This window comes from Falco cherrug, chromosome 8 (genome assembly GCF_023634085.1).
Source record: "Falco cherrug isolate bFalChe1 chromosome 8, bFalChe1.pri, whole genome shotgun sequence".
Lineage (NCBI taxonomy): Eukaryota > Metazoa > Chordata > Aves > Falconiformes > Falconidae > Falco > Falco cherrug.
In genome coordinates this window covers 10,048,642-10,070,382 of record NC_073704.1, presented here as the reverse complement: position 1 = coordinate 10,070,382, position 21,741 = coordinate 10,048,642, and the positions used below count along the sequence as shown (strand labels likewise).

The window sequence follows — 21,741 nt, the reverse complement described above, 5'->3', positions numbered from 1 at the left end:
TCTGGTGTGGGCTGGCAGCCCTGCTGTCTGCAATGGCTGTCCTGCTGCTGACAGGATGGACAGCTCTGTAACAGGAGGTGGCTCCAGCCTCGGTTGAAATTGAGCAGCTCCTTCCCAGGTGGGGCCAAAGTGGGACTGGAGGACAGCTCCAGGCGGCACGCGGTGTCTTTGACACAGTGGGAAGAAAGAGATGGAAACAGAAAAGTCCGCTGGTCCCTGTCACCTGCTCTGGCTACCTGTACCGTTCCTGTGTTTGAATAAACAACTGGATCTAGTAGGAGTCTGATCCAGCCACCAAACACACTGGCAGTCTTTTGAAGGCTGTACAGATCAAGAAATAATACTTATCCTTTATGGACTACTTGGATGAATGAGGCAAACCTGATTTTGATTCCTTTTCTCTTCCACGTTTAGTTACTCCACTACAGACAGTGGAGTAGAGAAAACCGTAAATTGCCAGTGACCTGAATTATTCATTCCTTTAATTATAAAACAGTTCCAAAAATGTCAGAGCCTTAGAAATGGAGTGTGACATAAAGAAGTAAAATAAATGATAACATGGGGAGGAGAGGGCGTAAACCACAGAGCTTGGAAGAAACATTAACAAACCAGTCAAACATGGTTTTCAATTTTAATTCCTCTTTAGACAAATCCGTACTTAAAACCAACTAATCAGAGTAATTTTGAATTTTCACGCAAAATCATGCTCAAATTCTACTTATTCTTGCCCTACGTTAGTGAAGTAGAAGAAGAAAAAATCTCCACTGTGGTCATCTTATCATACAACATTCAAAAAACCTCAAACCAGGTATCTGAAGTTAGATCAAAGCACACTGACACAGCTGTCCTGTGTTACCTGTAATCCATCTCATTGAGTATCTAAAGCAACTGCAATGCTAGACACTTGGGAGAAAGCTGCAAGAAACCTTGGAGAAAGCAGTTACAGAATTTACCACTAGGTAAATTTCTTCCTGACTCCCATTAACTAGAAGCTGATTCAAATTCTGAAGCCAGTTAATCTTCATCTGTTCTGAGACACCTGTGTAGTTTTAATTTTTATTATAAACAACCATGGTTTTGTCGTAAGCCACATAAATGTCTCCTCCTGTATCCGGCCAGTTCCGAACCTCAGTGACTTACTCCGTGAGAGTAAGCACCACATCCAAAGTGAAAATGCATGCATCTGCTTCATGTGACCAGCTTGAAGGTGGCTGCTTTCAATTTTGCTAGTGTCTGCTTCTCCCCTCATTGAAGGAGACACAAAAAGAAGTACGCAGGCTCCTGCGCTCTGTAAGTTATACTTTCTGACTCCACTGTTTCAACAGGCTGGTAAGACTTGTACCTCAACAGCAGACACATAACCAAGTCTCTCTCTCAGAAATTAACTCTATTTGCTGTATGCTGCTTCCTTTCCTCCTGACATTTCAGGCAGAGACTGTGGTCCATAACCAAGGTCCCTTGGAGACTGCTGATCAGAAAGAGCAGTAAAGCATTGATAGATGTAGCACACAAAGATTTTAGCTTATGCTTACATGACCTTCTCATAAACACCATTAAGTTGGTTTGGACAGATGCCACGCTTGCAGTATGCACAGGAAAATTTCCTGCAAGCAACAGAACCATTACAAATTCTTCCTGATAGAGCTGAGCAATATTTCATTGGGAGAAAATGGGAAGAAAAGTGAGGTCATAGTGGAAAAAAAAGAAAGGTAGCAAAGAGAGACTGCTGTTACTCAATTCAAACACTGTGATGCCATGAAAGATCACAAAAGGAAAAGAAAAAGATACAGTAAATATGAAAGAGGACACTTCTTCCTTACAGCTGGATCTGGATAAAAAGCTGCATGTCACATGAAGCACTGAATTCCTAGCCCCAGATAATTTTGGTATTCCGTTTTTCTATTACACCTATAGAAGAAACAGATTTATCTAACGAGCATACCCTACTGAAGAGAAAAATAATCTGCTACAGCATATCTCAGGCAAGGATTTCCAATCGGTAAATTTGCTTTTGAAGACAATAACAACATATGGTCAATTGCACATGAGTGGACAAATAAAATAACCTTCCTGGTCTCAAAAAGAGACACTCATCTACAGCTTCCAAAAACCGACTCAATTTATGCATCCACAAAGTGGCTTGCCTCAGTGGTGAGGTATGCTTATGATGAGTAAAATATACTGCTTATGGGAGCAGGCTTGGGTACCCCAGAATTTAAGGGAAAGAAGCAAGGTCTCCAGCCCTCCCGGACAAAGTCTCTGGCCCCTGCAAAGATAACCTCCGAGAGGCATTGCAAGCACAGTTCTGTTCAAGTCTGTGGACAACTTGGGGCTGGGGGTTGGGGGGGGGGGGGGGGGGGGGGGCGAGAGTGAGAGGTGTGAATACCCTTCTTCCTTTTGAGGCTGTACTGTCTCTGAGATCTAGACACACCAGTTTACGCATCAGCATTGTTCACTATTTCACTGTTGACTGCAACCTGCAAGAACGTAGAGCAAGAACGTAGAGCACTTGCTGAGACAACACTAGGGAAACCTGCTATGATGGGCCCACGTTTACAGTCTCATAAAGGTGTATTTGGCTTGTCAGTAGAGTCCTGCTCCCATTTCCACCCTCTTCAACCCCAACTGTTGTCACAGCAGTAAATTAAATCAGAGTATAAGTCTTCCAGTTCTTATTAGCTATACAGTAATCCATTTCAGACCACTTTAAAAGACAACAGCCCGAGAATTAAGAGCTTTTCTCTCAGAAGGACTAATAACAACCCAGGAAATCCTGACGTCTCCCAGCATTCCTCGTGTGGGTTGGATCATTCCTGACCTAATCTTGGCTTAGCACTGGTATTTGGGAATGGTCAGATGTCTGTGAGCTGTCAGGTCAGTGTGTCAGTGCCCCCCAGGTGAGCTGCAGCATGCTGCTAGCCCCCTACTATTCAAAACCATGTGGGTTAGCTTAAAACCACCTTCAGTGGTGATTTAACAAATCCATCTGAATCTGCATTTAGCTGAGGGGCAACAACTTTTCTAAATGGCTGTGTTAATTGCTTACAGTCCTCTGATCCTCACACTGTAAGTGTCCTCAGAGTAGGCAGAATGAGTATATGACACCCTTAAATTCTACCACTGTCCTTCCAGCGAGTGTGGAAAACGCATATGACATGACTTTGGAGTCTAGCAGCACACACTTCACCCAAACTCTCCCCCTCCTAAGAAGTTTAGTACTGCCTCAGTAAAAAAGTTTTAAGCCAGAGCTCAAACAAAGACAAGTTCCCCATACTGTCTCCTGTTACAAGCTGAACAACTTTAAAATGTCGAGACACAAAGCAAAATATGAATTCTGGGCCTAGGATTCTAAATGTGGTAACCATGTCATCCAATGTTGGTTTATATTCACGCATTAATAAGTTTATTGTGTGCAGAACACTGCACTTGGAGCAAGCACTTCTTTAACAGAAGTGATGCGATTTTACTTCCTCATGCTGGTATTATCAGGCCAGTTGTTGCCAACTCTCAAGAATTTAATACAAGTTGCAAGTCTTGAGATACTTGTTTTTTTAACACACATATGGAGACAGATAATTATGTGAGAGTCTTAGCTTTTACTTGCTGGGGCAAGGAGAGGAAAGATGACAACTAAATCTCAAAAGGGCCAGAGGAAAGTTAAGAAAAACAAAACAGCCTTAAGGCACAATAAAAAGCTGAAGAATTTCTAAGCCATTGTCATGATTCTGGGACCTCACTTTTGAATTCCCTGGGTTGGTAAAATTGATTCAATAATTTTCAGGATTTCTCGCTGTGATTTAGCCACCTCCATTGTTGTCCCTCCCCATCGCAACCAAATTCTGAGCACGCTACTTTTCCCCTTATTCTTCTGACTATTACAAATAACAAGTAACCTATACCTACGCACTAAAAATAATAAAAGGCGTATTTCAAGCTTACCCACAAACTTCTGTGGGGTGGAGCTTTTACGCTTTCCCATGTTGCTTGTCAGCTTCTCTATAACAGCAGGTCTCTCAAAAGGCACCAGAGAAATATTGTTGTCCATCACAGGCTCTTGTTCCTTACAATCTTCCATAGGAGGTACTACATAAAACCAAAAAATCATATCAGACAAGTCTGGTCTACACTTCACAGATGACACACATCATTGGAACCCTGCTGATTGCGCAACAAGTGCAACACAAAATAAAGCAATGTGCAAGAACACACTGGGCATCAAGATAGCGATCACCTTTAAGCAGAGCCACATTTACAAAATGCCTCTCTTTGGGACCATCTTATTTAGCAAAAGCCCAACTTTAAGCACTTAAAGGACTTGTTTTGTTCTGAATATTCAAGATCCCAGGTGAGGAGGGGACACTTTTGAAAACTCACTCCGTAGATGGCATTTTCTGTTATTCTCCCTTCAATATGGTTACCTGTTCCCAATGTAACTTTTTAGTTACCGTTTTTTGTAGCTTCCTTAACTTCATGCTTATCATTTGGCATGCTTACCATACTTATTTTATTTTCACCTTGATCTCAATGACTAAAAAACATACAAGGCATTGATAACTTGTGTTTCCTGGGCCTGGCTGTGCATTCCCCAAGACAAAGGCTTCCTGAATGAAGGATCTGTTTGTTAAATCATGCTTCCTCTCTCCCAATGCAAGATTTTAAAATCAACAAACACTCTATTGGAATTACAGGATGAACATCGCATGGAAATTCCCTTCAGAATCAGTCACAGAAACTACAGAAATTTTGATTAATATTTTATACCTTCAAACAGACCTAACAACCTGTGAATGCAAGTCTCCATCTGTCTTGGATGTCACCCACTTCTTGGCATCAGCAGGGAGCATTCCTGTGCTATGTTAGGGGAATGCTCATACATTGTCTTTGAGACAATAACAAGAAATCAGTGAGCCCTTCTGTCTTTACTCGTCTCACTCTTTGTCACTTTTTGGGTCGGGGAATAAGGTGCTAGAGCAACAGGAGTACAGGAATTACACGGGCTCCTGACCAGGGTGGTGACTGGCTCACACAGGGCTTTATGTCACTTGCTGACACAGCTATTCACTAAATACCTACAAAATACTCCGTTTTTTGTTGAGCATCCTCTTACAAACAGCAAGAAGGGTCAGTGGTACCATGCTGTGGATCAGACCCACAGAGTCCAAGTCCTTTGCAATCTATGTCAAGTGTGTTTCCATGTGTAGTTCTGCTCTGCTGCCATGAATTTAATACATGGTTGTCCCGCATTCATCTTCAGAAGGTAGCAAGAGAAACTTGAGAAGGATCAGCCCCTAGTCCATGTGCTAATGGGATAGCTGAGGTGCAAAAAAATTATTTGAGAAGAACAGATGGCAAAGAGATGGAAACAATGAACTTGCACAGAGTTCCTACAATCTGTAAACTGTGAGCAATCCATTGCATTCCCTGTATTAGATAAATCTTCCCATGAAGTCATGGGTGATACTGCTGAGGTAACAGAAAAGGACTGAAACCTGTATGTGTCTTCTGCTGGTCCTCCTCTGGTCTCACCCATGGCAGCCTTCTGTGTCACAGACACCTTCCCCCTGAGACTGTGCCACAAATGAACACCACCAGCCTACTTTCCTCCCATTTAACTTTACTACCTTCAGCATCCTGATATGGAATAATCACTCCCCTATTCTTAAACACACAGCTGTTTGTTAGCACATAATATATGAAAAATAGGGTGATAAAAGCCTTGTCTTTGCCTTCTTTCTAGTAAGGAAGAGCAAATACCAGGCAATTACAAAACAGAGTATCTGCTCAGGTGAACTTCTCAATTCAGACATTCATAATAAGAAAACATGGCAATTTATTCATTTGATTCCATTTGTGCCTCTGCTGCTATGGAAAGCCGAGTACTTTCAGGCTTAGAATCTACCATATGCTATAAAATGATTTACTCTGCTGCTTTTTTATTTGTACAGGATGCTCCCCCTGAGAAACACAATGGTTTCTCATTTACAAGGCAGTCCTGCTGGCATCAATGAAAGAGAGGAAGAAAAAGCATAAATATGAAATGAATCTAACATTGCAACAAAATGGGATGCAGTGTTCAAGTGACCTAATTAATGCCCAGTGCAGTCTAGGAGGTTTGGAATACTTTAACAGGTAAGGTTATATTTTTAGGGTTATTTAAATACTGTGCTCGGTCAGGAGCTATCTGCACTAGTTCTACCCAAGTATTTACCACGGAGATTTGGAAGAAAGGAAAGATTACATCTGTTGATTTTCACTGGGAGCTGGTGTCTGACTGTGCTTTTCGATTACCAAAAATCAGCGTATGCATGCACATTCACACACACAGGGCTTGTGAAACCCTGGATCCCTCCTCAGTGGCAAGATCCATCCTCACTTTGATGGAGTCGGGTTTGCACATGGATGCCACTTCAAGAATTTCCAGCTCTTGGTGTACGGGACATGGTGGTGGGGAGCTAGGGAGGTGCAGAGGGCTCCAATTCCCTGCCGGGAAGGCCTGTTAAGGGCATGCTAGCTTTGTAGAATTGTACTTACCCACAAAATCAGTTGAAAACCTCCTGATTACTTTCATAGCCATCTGATTAAGCCCCAAATGTAGTGACATTTGTATGTCTTATAACAATTAAGTAATAATTAAATAATTCTACTGTTGGGCATATGTGTGTAAAATTTCCTATACAGAATTTGAAACCTTTCTTCCATGAGAAATGAATAGTGCTAAAAAAGACATCTGCTCTTCTCTAAGTCAGGCAAAAATTCTGCTTGGAATCCTTTAAAAAGTAAAATAATCACCAATAAAAGCTTTTTTTCTATCACTCCCCATCTTTCATGCTGTAAGCTCTTTTTCCCACCTCAGAACTCAAGTCTATAACCCAGGGCATGGCTCTTTTGCAGTAGAATCACTGAATCATGCCAATACTTGTGTTATGATGGGAATAAGTTACCAGAATGTGCTTTGTTATGTAGATTTCTTGGGAGAAGGGAGAGATGGAAATAGTCTGGTTTCTGAAACCATTTAAATTGCATGCCAAACCAGACCAAACAGGTGAGATATCACATTTTAGAAACCTAGAGAGTTAAGCTAAAGATCACACTGTCTATTCTAAATACATTAATTTCAATTTCAAAATACACAAATAAAGGACAAATAGCCCAGCACACATCATTTTTTTTGAGGAAAAACAAAACAAAAAAAAGGGGAAAAACAACCCAACAGTTATCACAAATCAGCTGCTCTGTAATGGAAGCTCATGTGTACACATTTACTCTGTGGTAAATGCATTTCTTTTTTTGTTGTATTTCATCATATTTCATTACCTTGGTAGTGGGAGCTACCGAAGAACAGCTGAGACATTATAACTAGCTTTGATATAGCAACTCATTTTATACTGTGAACTTACGGTCTCAGCTCAGGAAGGCTTTTTTATTCTAAAAATCAAGCATCTAGTCCATGAAAAGCCCACGCTCGAGTATGTTTCTGTTCAGGGATGTTCTTAATCAGCTATCAAGGTGTGCTCCTGGCCTGCCCACGCAAACGTTCACCATCTCTGTCACTGTTTATGGTCTCAATTGCAGTTAACATCAAATGCTGTTTCTAAGCCCAAACTCTCAATTGACAAACCTGGATGGTCTTCAGAACAGTACTCACTCTCCTGAAGACACTGGTCTTTATATCATAGTGCTCAAAGTGGCTATTTTTTAGTTTTTACTCCTTAATTTGTAGGAAGACACACACACTATTAAAAAAAGTTGATGTTGTCCAAGTGAGGAAAGAATAGGGAAAAAAAAAGAAAAAAAATTACCAAATGTGCGTTTTGCTGATAAATACCTTTGTGTGCAGACAATTGATACTGGGCTAAGTCTCAGCTGGTATATGTTAGCATTACTCCACCTACCTCAACTTGCTTTCCTAAGCTCACCATATTGCTATTTTTAAAAAAGTGTGTGTGTGCAGGGAAATGACAGGAAGTATTCCCATATTCCCAGGGACCACAGTGTGATGTCTCCTGTGGGACCAGCATTTTCACGATGTTTTAAGCAATTCTGTAAGAGGGAAGGACACAAGGCCACTGCGTGTTTTGTATTCATCTGGCCTTTGAGCCTCGCACAGCCTAGGACTAGGCTTCTTTCTCCTTCTCCTAAAATGAGTATCTTTCTCCACTCCACTTTAAGAATTCCCCTGGACTTTTTTCTTTATGGAGATGGAGAATAACACATAACCAGGTATAAACCATAGCTAGCCTTCAACATTTCTCCCTGTTCATTCCTGAAAAGGTCATGTTCTTGGCATTCAGAGACTGTAATTTTTGTCACCCCCAACACACCACTAGCTAGGAAACTGCAGACTAATTTCAACCTCCGGGCCCAGCACTGCTGAGCTGAAAATTGCCAACAACAAAGCCATGGGAGCTCTCTTGCAGCAGCTGTCCTGCTCAGCAGGGAACAGGACCTAGCCACAAGGAGGGGTAGCTCAGCAAGCAACCTGCACCCTGCAAGATGATGGAGAGAGACCCAGAGACTTGTACATTCCTACCCACACACAGAAACTAGCCCTCCTTCCCCTCCCCTTGTGGCTGTAGTCAGGTGATCTAGCCATGTGCAAGACAAAGATAATTGAAATTAAAGGCCTCCTCAGGGCATAGTGAAAGCACCCAAGTAGATGTCTGTACCATGCCTATAAACTGATCAACTTGAGAACAATGCTTGAAAAAAATCCAAACTCTCTAGGGGCTGCCTCCACTTTTCTGGAACAATTAATCTCTGCAGAAATAATTTAGAGTGATGTTAAAAGTTGGCCGTTTTGTTTAAGACCCAGCACAGCTGCCTGTGCCCTTAAAGCAGGATGCTGGTAGGGATAAGAAATTCCCCACCTCTACCTCAGGAGTCACACCAAAATGCATTCAGATGCTTCAGAACACTCAGCAGGAACAAAATACTACAGAAGTATTTGGAAAGAGAGTCAGGGAAACTTAACCCAAATGTGATAGAAGATAAACCAATGATAAAAATCTCCAAAGCATATACTTATGCTCAGGAATATACTTTCCATGTATGACATGGGAGAGAAGAAAACAAATACCTTTTTCCAGGTTAGACTAAAACCTAACTTTAAGCTGAGAAATCATTTGTACACTCTTCCTTGGTGTCTTTATAGTCCCAGGAGAAATGACTTTGCTGCAGACCTCTAAAGGCTGTTGCTTATGACCCTCACTCCTATGCTGAGCTTCATGGGTGGGAGCGATGCTGGGATGTGAGGTGGGATTTATTACTGATCCCAGCTGAATTTGGAGCTCCCTGTTGCTGCCTGTCCTCGCTGTGCCCTCACTAAACAGCTAAACGGAGACAGTGGATCAAACATCCCCTTAAACATTCACCAGGGGAGATTTAGACATATTTGCCCGGAGGAGGAAGAGGCACTGTTGAATTCAAAGTGCTGTTTTAAGCTAATTTTGTTGAGAAAAAGTGAAGTGGTTGTGTGAACATTTCTATTTCAAGCCCAAGCAAAGTCAGTCAGGCTGTAAATAAAAGAACTGTCCACATGGGGTTTGCACTGGTTTAACTTCAGTTGGTGGAAAAATCAATGCAAGGTCAACCATTCCAGCTTCTTTGGGCAGACAAGGTTAAGACTTACTGTTCTTGTCATAGCATTAAGCAGCTTAGAAAAAGCTTTAGATTTCCTCAGAAGCACACTATCAAGAAAAATAAACCCATTTTTAATAAATACCTGAATAACAAACCCAGAAGTTGAGTGGAGTTGGGGAAGATCCTCTACAATGTAATCTCTGAAACATCCTGGCTGTCACAACTATATCAACCTACTGTTACTCCCCTAAGGAAAGGCTGACTGAAACCATCACCTCGCCGGTTAACGACAGGCACACCCTTGTAGAGTGAAGAGCGTGTATTTTGGTGGGAATGGTGCTGGTGGTTAAATTCATACTATCAACTAAGCGCTCTAACAGCCCAAGCACACAACAGGTACCTGCACATAGCAAAGACCTGAAATCGGTCTTTCCACTGACTTCTCCAAGTGTTAAGTCAGGCCTAAAGCGGATAATCACGAACTTTAAAGACACTGAAGTCATCCGTTACATTTTAAATGTTGATTTTAGTCTCCAGGATGTCTACAAAGACAGTAATCAAAGACAGAGCTGTACAAACATTTTGGCAATACATATTAAATACATTTAGATGGCCTTTATGGGATTAAATCGTTCATAGAAAAGTACTCGTTAGAATTTTTTGCTGATTTTGTTTTTGTTTCACCAAAAAGTAGCTCAGTATTAGAAATGCTGAATAGATTTTAATTCAGCTTGTATTTTTAGGTTTTTAGAAATGACCTTTCAGAACTTTTACATAATTAATTTCCAAATGAAGCCATATGACTCCACTCAACAATGAAAAGCAACAAAATGGAAAAAAAAAAAAAAAAAGATGAAATGTTCTTTCACCTTTTCATTTTTCCATTTGCCTACAATCTAACTTTTTGGTATTCTTAGGCATATGGTAATTTTTAATCAAAATAGAAAATGTATAATTTTTATATTTTCTGATTAGTAAGAAAGTCTAAATACTTCAACTACCAACAACTAAAGACAACTCCTAAAAGTTAAAAGATGTTCAGTTTTAGAAGAGTTTCCAAAATGATGATTTTGAACGAAATTTTAACAATTTTTGGACAGTTACCATGTAGTATTTAATGCTACAGATAAGCCTACAACCTTGCAGTCTGAGACATTATGCTCATTATCCGTACTAACAGCTATGGAAAATTTTTAAAACAAATTCATGGAGTTTGACATTTCTTGCTTTCAACAATCTTTTTGGCAATCTTCAGTCTTTATGTATATTAACACATGCAGTGTTAGTTAACATTAATACTAACAAATATAAATGCATATAAACACTTTTTTGGTTATAATTACTTTCATCAGCACTGTTGAATTCCATTCTGCTTTGGAGATTTTTATATCTATTCCCTCCCTTTTTTGGGGGATATAAGATAATATTACAGGGATCAGAAATAATGATTTCTTAATACCTCCATCATCCTTATCTCTTTAATTGTCAGTCACCATCAGAAACAAAGGGGAGGGAAATCATATATTTTATATATGGCTTAGTAGATTTTTTGGGTAACTTTGCACATGTGACTTTCCTCTTTTCATGTCTGCATATTTATATGTACTAAAAAATGAAATACTGACTTAAAAAAAAAATATCAGCAAAACCAGTGCTGTTAAATCGGACACAGAATTTTAGCCCATCTTTCCTCCTGCCTATCTGAGTATAAGCAATCTATAAGATGGAAGTGATGCAAAGCTGAAATGAAGGAAGAAAAACAGATGGAAAAAAACCCGCAAGAGATGCTTCCAGTCCAAGAGACCTCAAAAGGCGGTTTCCACCCACCATGGTGACTCATGACCTGCCCAGCAGCCTCCATACTGACATTCTGCAGATAGTTGTGGCAGCGTTCCTTGTGCTCCTCCAGCGAACTGCGCTGCTTGTAACTCCGGCCGCAGTAGTTGCACTTGTGAGGCTTCCCCACTGCGGAAAGAACGAGAGCATTGGGTCAAATCCACTGCAACCCACATTTACTATCAAAAAAAAAATAAAAAAAAAAAAAATCACACTTTTGCGACAAACAATGTTTGCAATGGAAAGACACCTAAGAAAGGTTATTCAAGTCCCAGACCTTTTTCCCAGCCTTATTTTCCCACCACACACACCTCCTCCCACCCACTGGGTTCTTCACCCCATCCATTTTACACACTAATGCGCAGTATCAGCAGAAGGAAAAAGGCAGACTTGTTGGTCACAAAGCAAATAAATAGATGACAAGAGGGGAAAAGAAACGAAACAGCTGAATCGCACCTCAGCACTGCCTATGTGTCAAACAAGTCCCATGGGAAAGAAACTTCTGAGACACTTTTGCCCATGGCATGAACAGTTGCCTTCACAAAAACGAGCTGCCCCAGTGGCCTAATTCTGCTCCCAGCTGTGGGGAAACCCATTACATGGCCCAGAGGAGGAGTTCTTTCATTGAGAAAACTTTGCCAAAATTACTAAGGGAAGGTTGGAAAATAAAAGACAACGGAAAGTAACTTTGGTAACAGCACTGTTACATGCCAGAACTGAGCTGCTACCAGTAATTTGCAGAGACTGGATAATATTAAAATATATATAATATGAATATATATATAAAAAAGATATAAAAAGCAATGCACAATGAAAATCAAGACAGAGGAGTTGCGTCTTGCGTTCAAATTTTAAAATTTTCTTTTTTGTTTCACTCAGCAGCGTTACAAACAAATGGCAAATGCCTCTTTAATACATGCAAAACCTGGCACCAGGTTCTCATAAAGTATATCCTTTTCGTAGCATGTCATTAAGAAACCACAAGAATGGCCTAACCCAAGGCCAGAAAGCTAGCCAGGAGTGTATTTTGCCAAGCCGTGCTAATAAAGGCTTTTAATACAATTTAAACTTGTAGAACACGAACATTTATTCTCTAATAACTAAAGAGCTATTAAGTCAGTACTGCAAGTCTAGTAAACACCATCGCCTGCGATTTTCAGAGCTGGCTGAGGTATGGGGAAGGTCAAACTTCTTCCAGAATTTTGACAATCTTAGGTAAGAATTTTAGTTTCCAGCCAAAGAAATTGAGAACATCCTCTGTTGGATAATATACATGTTTCTATTGGGCTTGTCCCAATATTGAAAGCTTTTCACAGTCATTTACTTAATGAAATCCAAGCTGTACTAATTGCAGCCAAAATGCACCGTCACCACTGGGATGGGAAAACGCAGGGGAAACTGGAGGAAGGACACCCATAGCCAACAAGAAACTGGGAAGAGGGCTCCTTGCCTTGGGGCTGAAGCCCTAAACACAAAAGACCCAAAGTCAAGGAAATTCTCTGGGGCCCCTGGCGGACTAGCAGATACCAGTGTGTGCCCCACATTACCCATATGATGGAAGACGAAAAAGCCTGAGCCTTTGGTATCATTGTCGGTCAAAAAAGTTTCAAAAGTTTTCATCTCAGAAAAAAGGGATTTGATAAAATGAACGCACTTGCAGAAAGATTGTTTTTCTCAAAAAGTTTGTTTCTATGTACAGTTCAGTGACACAATCAGGTTTTCCACTGGGGGAAAAAAGGTGCTTTTGATCCAAACTGTGAATTTATTTTCTTTATTTAGAGATAAGGCTTATCCTCAGGAAAGTACTGCATCTTAGATGAAACTGTTATTGTGGTCTTTTATTTTGCTCACTAGCTTACACTGTTGCCGTAACTGGCACTGGTACTGGAAATCTCAGTGGAGGCCAAGCGTGAGGCTCATTATCATTCCCAGATTAATTGCCCTTGATTTGAATGATCTGGATGAAGCCTCAACTCTTAAACATAAACCAGCCATCTCATTCTGGAAGCACCTTTAGGAAAACACATTGGTGGCTCCCTAGGATGGAAAGACTTTTTCCATCACTATTACAATGCTTCACCATGCATCTAGATGGCATCAACGTCTGTCAGTCTGACAGACTTCATTAGAAGCTAACTCAGTGTCTAATCAAAAAAACCCAGTGCAGCTGAAGGGACTAAGTTAACCAAGCTGAAGCAGGGCTGAATTAGCCCACCTGATTTGGCTACACCAGGTTAACGAGTAACTTAGTTAAACTGTAAGACACAAGGGAAAAGGACGATTGCTTTCAGATATTCAAGAGGCAGCTACAGTTAATTAAATATATTATCATTTAGTATAGAGAAACACATTCTCTACAAGGTCAGAGCAGAAAAAAAAAAGCTTCAACAATAAAAAAATGTTTGTATTACACCTCTTCAAATGGTTGCTCCCTGCACTGCAACAATTTCAGAAACTATTCACACACAACAAGGCTGAGCTTTTCCTGTGATATCTAGGACCATCAGCTACCCAAATTCCATCAAATTTCAAGGTTCATAGAGACGATAAAAGCTAATGATAAAGTCCCAATTTCAACAGGCAATATGGGATTTGAGGAACGTAACTCCCGAAGGAAAGAAATACCCCAGCACACACGGTCCCTCCTCTGGGGAGAAGATAAGAGAATAAACAACATGTGACAAATGTTAGTCATGATGCCTAATACACAACTGGAAACTGCTGAGACACAGCTGTGAAGAACAAAGTTTGTGAGCTCCAGTTGAGTAGGATCAACTACAACTCCCTTGGGTTCATTTCCAAATTCTGTCCCTGCTGCTCTACAGACACAATCACAACATAGCTCCACACGTGTAAAATCTGATTTATACTATAAAACTGCACAAAGTGACTGTGACTTGGGTTCCAGCACAATTGGTCACGTCAGACCACAATGGAACGGGTTCTGATAGTAGCAGCTCGTGTTGCTATCAATTTGCACAACCTGTTCTGTAAAACGTGCAGCTAGCCATTATGATCTGGATTTTACAAATCTTGCAGTTGGGAAAAATGTCAAGTCAGTGAAACAGCATCGAATTTCCCCTTGTATTCTCAAAGTAACTAATGACAAAATATATATATATGTATTTGTGGACGTGAATGTTGCCAGTGGGTGTACACTCTTCCATATTTCATATTACCCAACGGAAAGCTGTAAATGTGTATTAGAGAATTCAATTCTGGTGATCTCCTCAACAGCACACTTCGTTCCAGGTCACGAACCACCTATGAAACCACACAACTGCCCAGAGAGATTTCAGCCTTTGTCAAACACTGTATAGTAGGTAAATGTTAATAGTCAAAATCTGCCCCCAAAACATGTGGCTTGCACTACTGGGCACAAGCAGTCTTGGTCTAGAGGCCGTTGACTTGAAAGCAAAGAGTTCAACAGCGCTACAGCTGACCAAAACCCTCTGCAAGCGCCCCTCTAAAGGCAGCTCTTGTCCACCGTGGAGCCATTTCCACTGTGAAGCTGCTCAGAGTCTGGCTCTGTGTGCTTGGTATGAAGCTGCCTTCTCTGACATACTCGCTGAGGACCACTGTACACGGTCACCGCATTTGGCATTGTATGTAACCGCTGCTGCCAATGGCAGCAGCACCCAAGCAAAGCCAGTTTGGAAATTCCCTGGTTTGGGGTAATTATTCCTTTATCACCTTTTTGGGGTAAGCAATCATACAAAAAATTACCATCACTCATTCTCATAGAAATTACACCCTACAGCGAATGCAAACAAGCGTAAGATCTTGAGAGACCTTTGATCCGTTGTTGAACTGGGAAAGACCAGGGCACTGGGCAAAACCCAGCAGCCATACCTATGAAAGAGCTAACTTGAAGAATATAAAAAAGCACTTTATATTTCTTACTGAAATGTCAGAATTTCCAGGCATTTAAGCTCAGATTCGTACGGATGACAATGTGGTACAGAAAACCCACAGTGGAGTCTCAGCTTCGAATGGAAAATATTATGACAGTCACAGTGAAAAAGACATTTAAATTTGAAGTACAATTTTTACCATGAAACAGGTAAACCACTCGTCAAAATTCACAGAGAAAAGAAGTTTGCTTGTGAAATTAAAATGTTCGTGTGGAGGGAGGAGGGGGGAAGAGGAGAAGGACATAAAAGGCAAGGTGTTTCTGAGTTAGAAATACTTTGAGTCCTGTGGGTGAACTTTGATAGCTGAGAAGTCTGCACGCACCAACAATGAGATGGTGTAACTCTAAGGTCAATATTCAAGACAGAAAGCAGACTTGGGCCTAGGGAAACTTCTTTAAAGTCATAAAAAAGGTCAGTGAAAGAGGAAGAGCCCGTAAGGCATTTGTGCAGCATTTTGTTCTCAAAAGAGATGGGAGTGCATAGCAGAATATAAAGTAAGTCAAAGGGAAATAACAAGGCATCCCAGGTAATACCTTGCCATAAGCATATAACATGAGAAAGGCTTATAGAACAGGTTAAGAGCACTGCTACACTTTGCTGAGCTAAAGTCCTGCCTCCCTTAAGACCAATGACAAAACATGCCCTGCTTTCAGCAGTCAGCATTAACTGCTCCCACATTTCCCTGTTTCACGTACCACGTTCTCCTCTGCAGCAGTGCAGCACCGAACTCCATCCCATCCATCTGCCCATGTCCCGAGTCCCTGCGACATCTCAGCGCTAAGGCTACCAGCTCATACAGGAACGGGCACTACTACAGCTGTGTGAAGCGGGTCAGCCCAATCCAAGGACTAGAGACTTTGCACTGAGCTTTGTACCTGACTTGTATCACTTTTATTTTTCTTTTTATTTTTTTTTCTAATTTTTATAATTTTTACATTATTGTTGTATTTACATTATTTTACAGGGCCTTGGAAGGGAAGCCAGCTGAGATTTCTGAACTAAGTGGCCATCTGATGTAGCTACTTTTGGTCTGAAGAAGTCCCTCTGATAGCAGCACACTGAGCATGACTGACTTCTGTAAAATCCAAACTCCCACTTGACTCCCAGCACCCCAGAGCTAGAGGAAACCCCAGTACTCTCCAATTCAAGCTTTCTGCAGCAGCATCGAAGAAGTTAAAGATGTTCTTTTGGGCTGATACTTACACCCATCCATGAGGCTGTAGAATCCACTGCTGCCATCATAACCCGTATTCATTAATTATTTCTTCTTTCTTCCCTAAACCTGGCAGCTGCCCAGGCGAGGGAAGCTGTTCTGCAGTTACATGGTGCCTACCACAAAGCCGCCCTTTGCCTTGGATGAGACTTACAGAGTAAGATGAGTTTTAACCCAGAGGTAGGAAATACGATTAAAGCACTGAGCTGGGACTAGGGAGTGTAGGGTTCAACTCTTAGTTACACTACAAATTTTGTGACTGCAGGCAAGTTATTCTGATTTCCTGTGCTTCAATTATTCATACGTATGATTAAGGTAATAATTCCCTTCTTTGCAGCTTGTAAATGAATTCATGCACTTTGCAAGATGCACAGAGGCTAATTTGGTGAAGCTCACACAAATAGGTAGACACAGAAAAATATGGCCCGTATCTCTACTGAGAAATTAAGGACTTAATAATACACTGTGATTTTATTAGATATGGGAGTGAACATTAAAGAGTGGGAGGAGATATTTAGGATAATGCAGAGTAGAGGATCAAGCAGGAATAAGAAAATGAAGTCAGACAAAAAAACAGGTAGCATATGAGGCAATTTGCAGGCACGTTGTCCTTTCAGGACATGAAACGGCCAGCCCAGGGAAATATAAAATGCCCCTGAGCTTGGTGACATTTAACACCACACAGGACAAAAAAAAAAAAAAAAAAAAAAAAAAGAGAGCGTGCAATAGTCACAAAAAGGTGGATATAATAGTTGCTGCAGTCCTTCCCACCTCCAGCTTTCCCAAGCTAAGGAAGCAATTGTCAGAGCCAGGGAGAGCCGAGGCAGTGCTGAGGTTTCGGTAGGAGGGCTGAGGCTGCAGAGACGTGACACATGGTCCCTCTGGTTCACTACTGTAATTAAACAGCACACTTTGTCTTTTCTAGAGCTGCCTAACTCATAGCTTCACACACAAAAATATTTACATGAATAATAGACCCCCGAAAGAATTAATCACAAAAAAATTAAAGTGAGACCTAAGCCCATGCTGGCTCTGAGCAGCACATAGCTTTACAAAGGAAACTGCCTCCCACTCCGATGCTGTATCTCACTGCTGTGCTTAATGACTGTAAATGCGTTCATTGAAATTCATGGGGGGTCTTTGATTTGTTGCTTTTTTTTTTTTTTGCCTGGGAGATTACACACACACACATACACTAATAGGTATACACTGGAGTTCAGAAATAGGAGCAAGTCCCACAGCTAACCTGACGATTGTCCAAGACAAGCTGCATGCAGAAGTCACAACATGTACACATCTAAAATAAGGCTCCAGGCTGCTAGAGCATACAAACACACAGACTTGTGACAGTGTCAAGTACCTCCACTTCTGAGCGCCCAACCTATGACATCTCAAAGCAGTCTGAGTTTCACGAAAAACCAAATCTCTAATCACATTATGAAAACTTTACCGTAATCTTTTAATGCTTGCCAGTCCCTGTGGAGGCAGCAATACCTGGGGTACATTTCATAGGATGCAGATACATGGACCTCATGGAGTTCTGATGTCTCTATTCTACAAACGCTTTTTAGATGATCGTATTTTGGGTCATGTATTAGGGTTTGTGAGGTCACATGAGGTTCACTAGATCAAGGCTGTAAAGGAGACCATACAGCCAGATCTGTGTTTAAAAAGGTTATTCTGGACACCTCAAAAGGTTCAAAACCCAAATGCATCATTACAACAGGAGAAGCCCACATACATATGCCATTAAGCAACTAGCGCTTATCTCGATTTGGAGCTTGAAATAGAGCACTTGACTCACTTCATGACCTCGTGGTCCAGTACCTCTTAATAAAGATTATTATCAATTGCCTATTGATATATATGTGGTTGTTCAACAATTTGTGAGCCTCCCAGCAAATGAAATATAGCATGTCCTGACTTTTTGCACAGCGGCAGTCAGCAATAAGTTATTTCTGTCGACAGCTACCATGTACTATTACAGTAGCCCTACGCAGCTAGCAGTGAAACACCACTAGATATTCCTGGTACATCAGTGCACAGTAAAACAACGGCGAAATGTTGCACCTACACACCCTTTGTTTTCTAGACACGCCTGACACTCCCGTAAATATCTCCAGGGCACAAAACAGCAGTTTGACACCTGCATCTACCTGCCAATTGTTTACGGTATTGTAAAATAAGTGGCTAGCAGTGGAATACCATGCTAGTGTTCAGTCCTCCCTTGATTTTCTAGAGAAAGCAGTATTAAACATCAGATTATATATAAACTCTGAGGACTTCATCTGTGCTACATTTTGGCTAGAACGGACCCACAAAAACATGCACATGTGGAAAACAAGTAAATACACTAGTCAGGAGAAGCTTTCAAGCATCTATACCTTCTCTGTGTATAAGCACACAGCCAGAATCTAGTATAAATCTGTAACCTTTAGTGCTCGTGTACAACAGCTAAGGGGTTGGGGTCCTTATTTGTACCTTCAAGATGTTTCTGCCTGCAGTCTTTTATTACTTTAGTAGTTTATTACGATTTATCTTGCAGCTACTGGTGGCTCTGTTGTTTAATCTGATTCATCAGATTGTGTTTATTTATTAGCTGATCTGCAGGATTTTACAGATAAAACAATGTTCCAATCTGCCACGAGGGTTATAAATAAGTAGGTGGCTTTTTTTGTGCCAGAAGTTTAACAAACAAACAAACAAACCACCTCCTGTTTCACTGGCACAGTCACAGAATTACTGATATCTCCCTAACTGTCCAGATACTTGCAGGACTCCGACCACAGTCTTGCAGCACCCATTAAATAATTAAAAACAGAAAAGCAAGAATCTCACATCCCAGTTTCTTCCTTTGCAGATCAGAAGACAAGCAGTTCACTTTGTAGGCTTGTATGTTCTATCTATGTATGCGTGAAAAACAAAGGACAATGTACCTGTCTATGTGAAACCATGCAAACAAATTACATACTAAATCAAGGGAAACACAGATAAGGACACTAGTGTTGTATTTAGTTCTGAAAAAGATGAAATTCACAGTTACTTGCTCCAATTCCATGTCCCAAGAAACACACATCACACCACACAGAAGCTCTCCTCACATAATTCCCTTGTCCTACCTTTATTTCCGTCAATGTAAGAGCTTTAAAGCTGGCAAAAGGCATCTGACACTCATTTTTTAGTTTATATTAGTGGCAATGGAGCTTGCAGATTCCTCCCCCTCCCCTCCATCTGAAAATTTCAAGTGCACATGTTCTGCACTTGTGCTGTGAGGCCATTGAATTGGGCTCACTGTCCTTGTCTCATACCAATGTGTCCCAGTCCTCCAGGCAACCCTGGCACTGGTGGGGTTCCCAGGAATTTTATGCAGACTCTGATATGGTTAAATACTATTAAAAAAGGGACTCTGTTTAAATAGCACCCCGCTGGCGAGATAAACTAACAAAAACCAGGAAGTCCACAAAATAAGTGGGTGTTTTATCACCTGGCTAGCTTTGAATCACTTAAAAGCAGCCAACTTACTTTTAAAGGGGGAGAGGCCCCGCAAGGAACGTCAGCGAAGCGACTTCGGCAAGGAGCCCCCTCCCTGCAATGCCACCGTGCTATCTGGATGTGGGTGGGAACTGGCTTAAGATGGAGGTTAAACCTTAACCATATACACCAGCTCTGTACTTTCCACTCCACTTCAGACATTTTAACGTTATATGAAAGTTGACTTGATAAGCGGAGCGTTAATTGGTTCACACGGCAAACCTTCCAAAATGTGCTCACTGGCTTCTTTTCATTTTAAACTTGCTCCAGCAACAGAGCGAGTAGAAAAAATGAAAACAAGTTTAGGTTGGTCTGTTCTTCTCTGCCCTGTCCTGTCTGCTCCCCGTCAGTGCCACAGTTCAGCAGGAATTTAAGGAGGTGACTGGAGAGCCACACGTCATCACAAGCCAAGCTCCAACTGCAGGTGGAGAGGCACAGCTCACACAGGCAGCGCAGGGCGTGGGTACCTCTGTGCAAATCAGGAATGCTGCTGGACAAACACTCCCTTGAGAAACACTTCTGTTTGTTTTGGGGTTTTTTTCCCCCCTTTGGGTAAAACAAGTGTAGATGTTGGGCCAGATTTGTAGGTAGTATCAGTGGGAGTAATACCCTGAAGTCGATTTACACCAGCTGCATACAGTTTATCCCAAGTGCAGCCCCTCCGCACACCTTGCAAAAGGCCTTTAGCACTATAAAGCCAACAAAACCTATTAATTACTTGGAGCAAGCAGTGCCAAACGTAGTGTTACCAGTTATTATATACTATATAAATGAAGGGAGACAGAGAGAATACATGCCATTTAACTTTCACTACAGCACTATAGTCTTCTTCTGCATGAAACCACTGAACAAGCTGCCCTTAACTCTAGCTCATTTCTCATCCCGTGGCAATGAGTTCCACTGTTCCACCTCCATGCTCCTGCACGAGAAAAAACATTTCTTTTAGCACCTGACACCTTTCAATTTTATGTCTCACATTAGGAGATAGGAAGAACGTGCTCCAGTTTCCCTTTACGCAAGTAAGTTTTCCCTTTTCTTGTCACTGTCAGAAACAAAGTTTTGGAAACAGACTATTAACGGCAAGCTGTCATGAAGATAATGGTGACAGGGGAAGAGTAATATTGACAGCTCCTCTTCTTTTCCCAACCACCAAAGTAGGGAGTTTTCACTTATTTTGATCAAGGCCAGCAGTGAAGGGACCCTTGCTTCCAAAACCAGGTCAGGCTGAGAAACTAATGGGCTCCTCTGGGACATGAAAATTTTTATTCATACTTTCCTTACTGCCCAAGAACCATTGTGGCCCATGTCTTTGTGTCACCGTCGTAAAGATCTGCTGTTCAAGCATCTGGTTTTGTCATGTCTTGCACAGATGTCAAATGAGGTCAAACAGAAAAAGAGCTGCCTCTGACTCCTTTTACCTATGCAGTTTTCCTATCTCTTCCTGTTGCTCTCTGCCTGACAACATATATATTTACCACCAATGTTACAGAGGAGCTCAAAATAAGGGTGGGATTTTTCTCTAGTAGACGTTGCTGAGCCAAGCTGTGCTGCACACTTTGGAAAACCTCATATGCTTTTTGGGCCAGCTCACTGCTCCCAAATGCTCTTCCCAACACCCAGAGCATTTACTCCAGCTCCACTAAGGCAAAGGAGTCTGCTGCCACCACG

The 21,741-nt window shown here is 41.4% G+C and overlaps 1 protein-coding gene across 12 annotated transcripts in view; it reads right to left on the bottom strand.

The window, feature by feature from the left end:
* Window positions 1-21,741, bottom strand: part of IKZF2 (IKAROS family zinc finger 2) — a 121,142-nt gene that overhangs the window by 12,294 nt on the left and 87,107 nt on the right. For 10 of the 12 annotated variants that reach the window (XM_027808599.2, XM_027808601.2, XM_027808600.2 and 7 more), the window contains 2 exons: window positions 11,407-11,544; window positions 3,940-4,083 (listed from right to left, as the gene is read on the bottom strand). In XM_027808599.2, coding sequence (XP_027664400.1) covers window positions 3,940-4,083; window positions 11,407-11,544 — 282 coding nt within the window. The remainder of the gene's footprint in view (window positions 1-3,939; window positions 4,084-11,406; window positions 11,545-21,741) is intronic. The other 2 variants (XM_055718619.1, XM_055718620.1) reach the window with 1 other exon arrangement.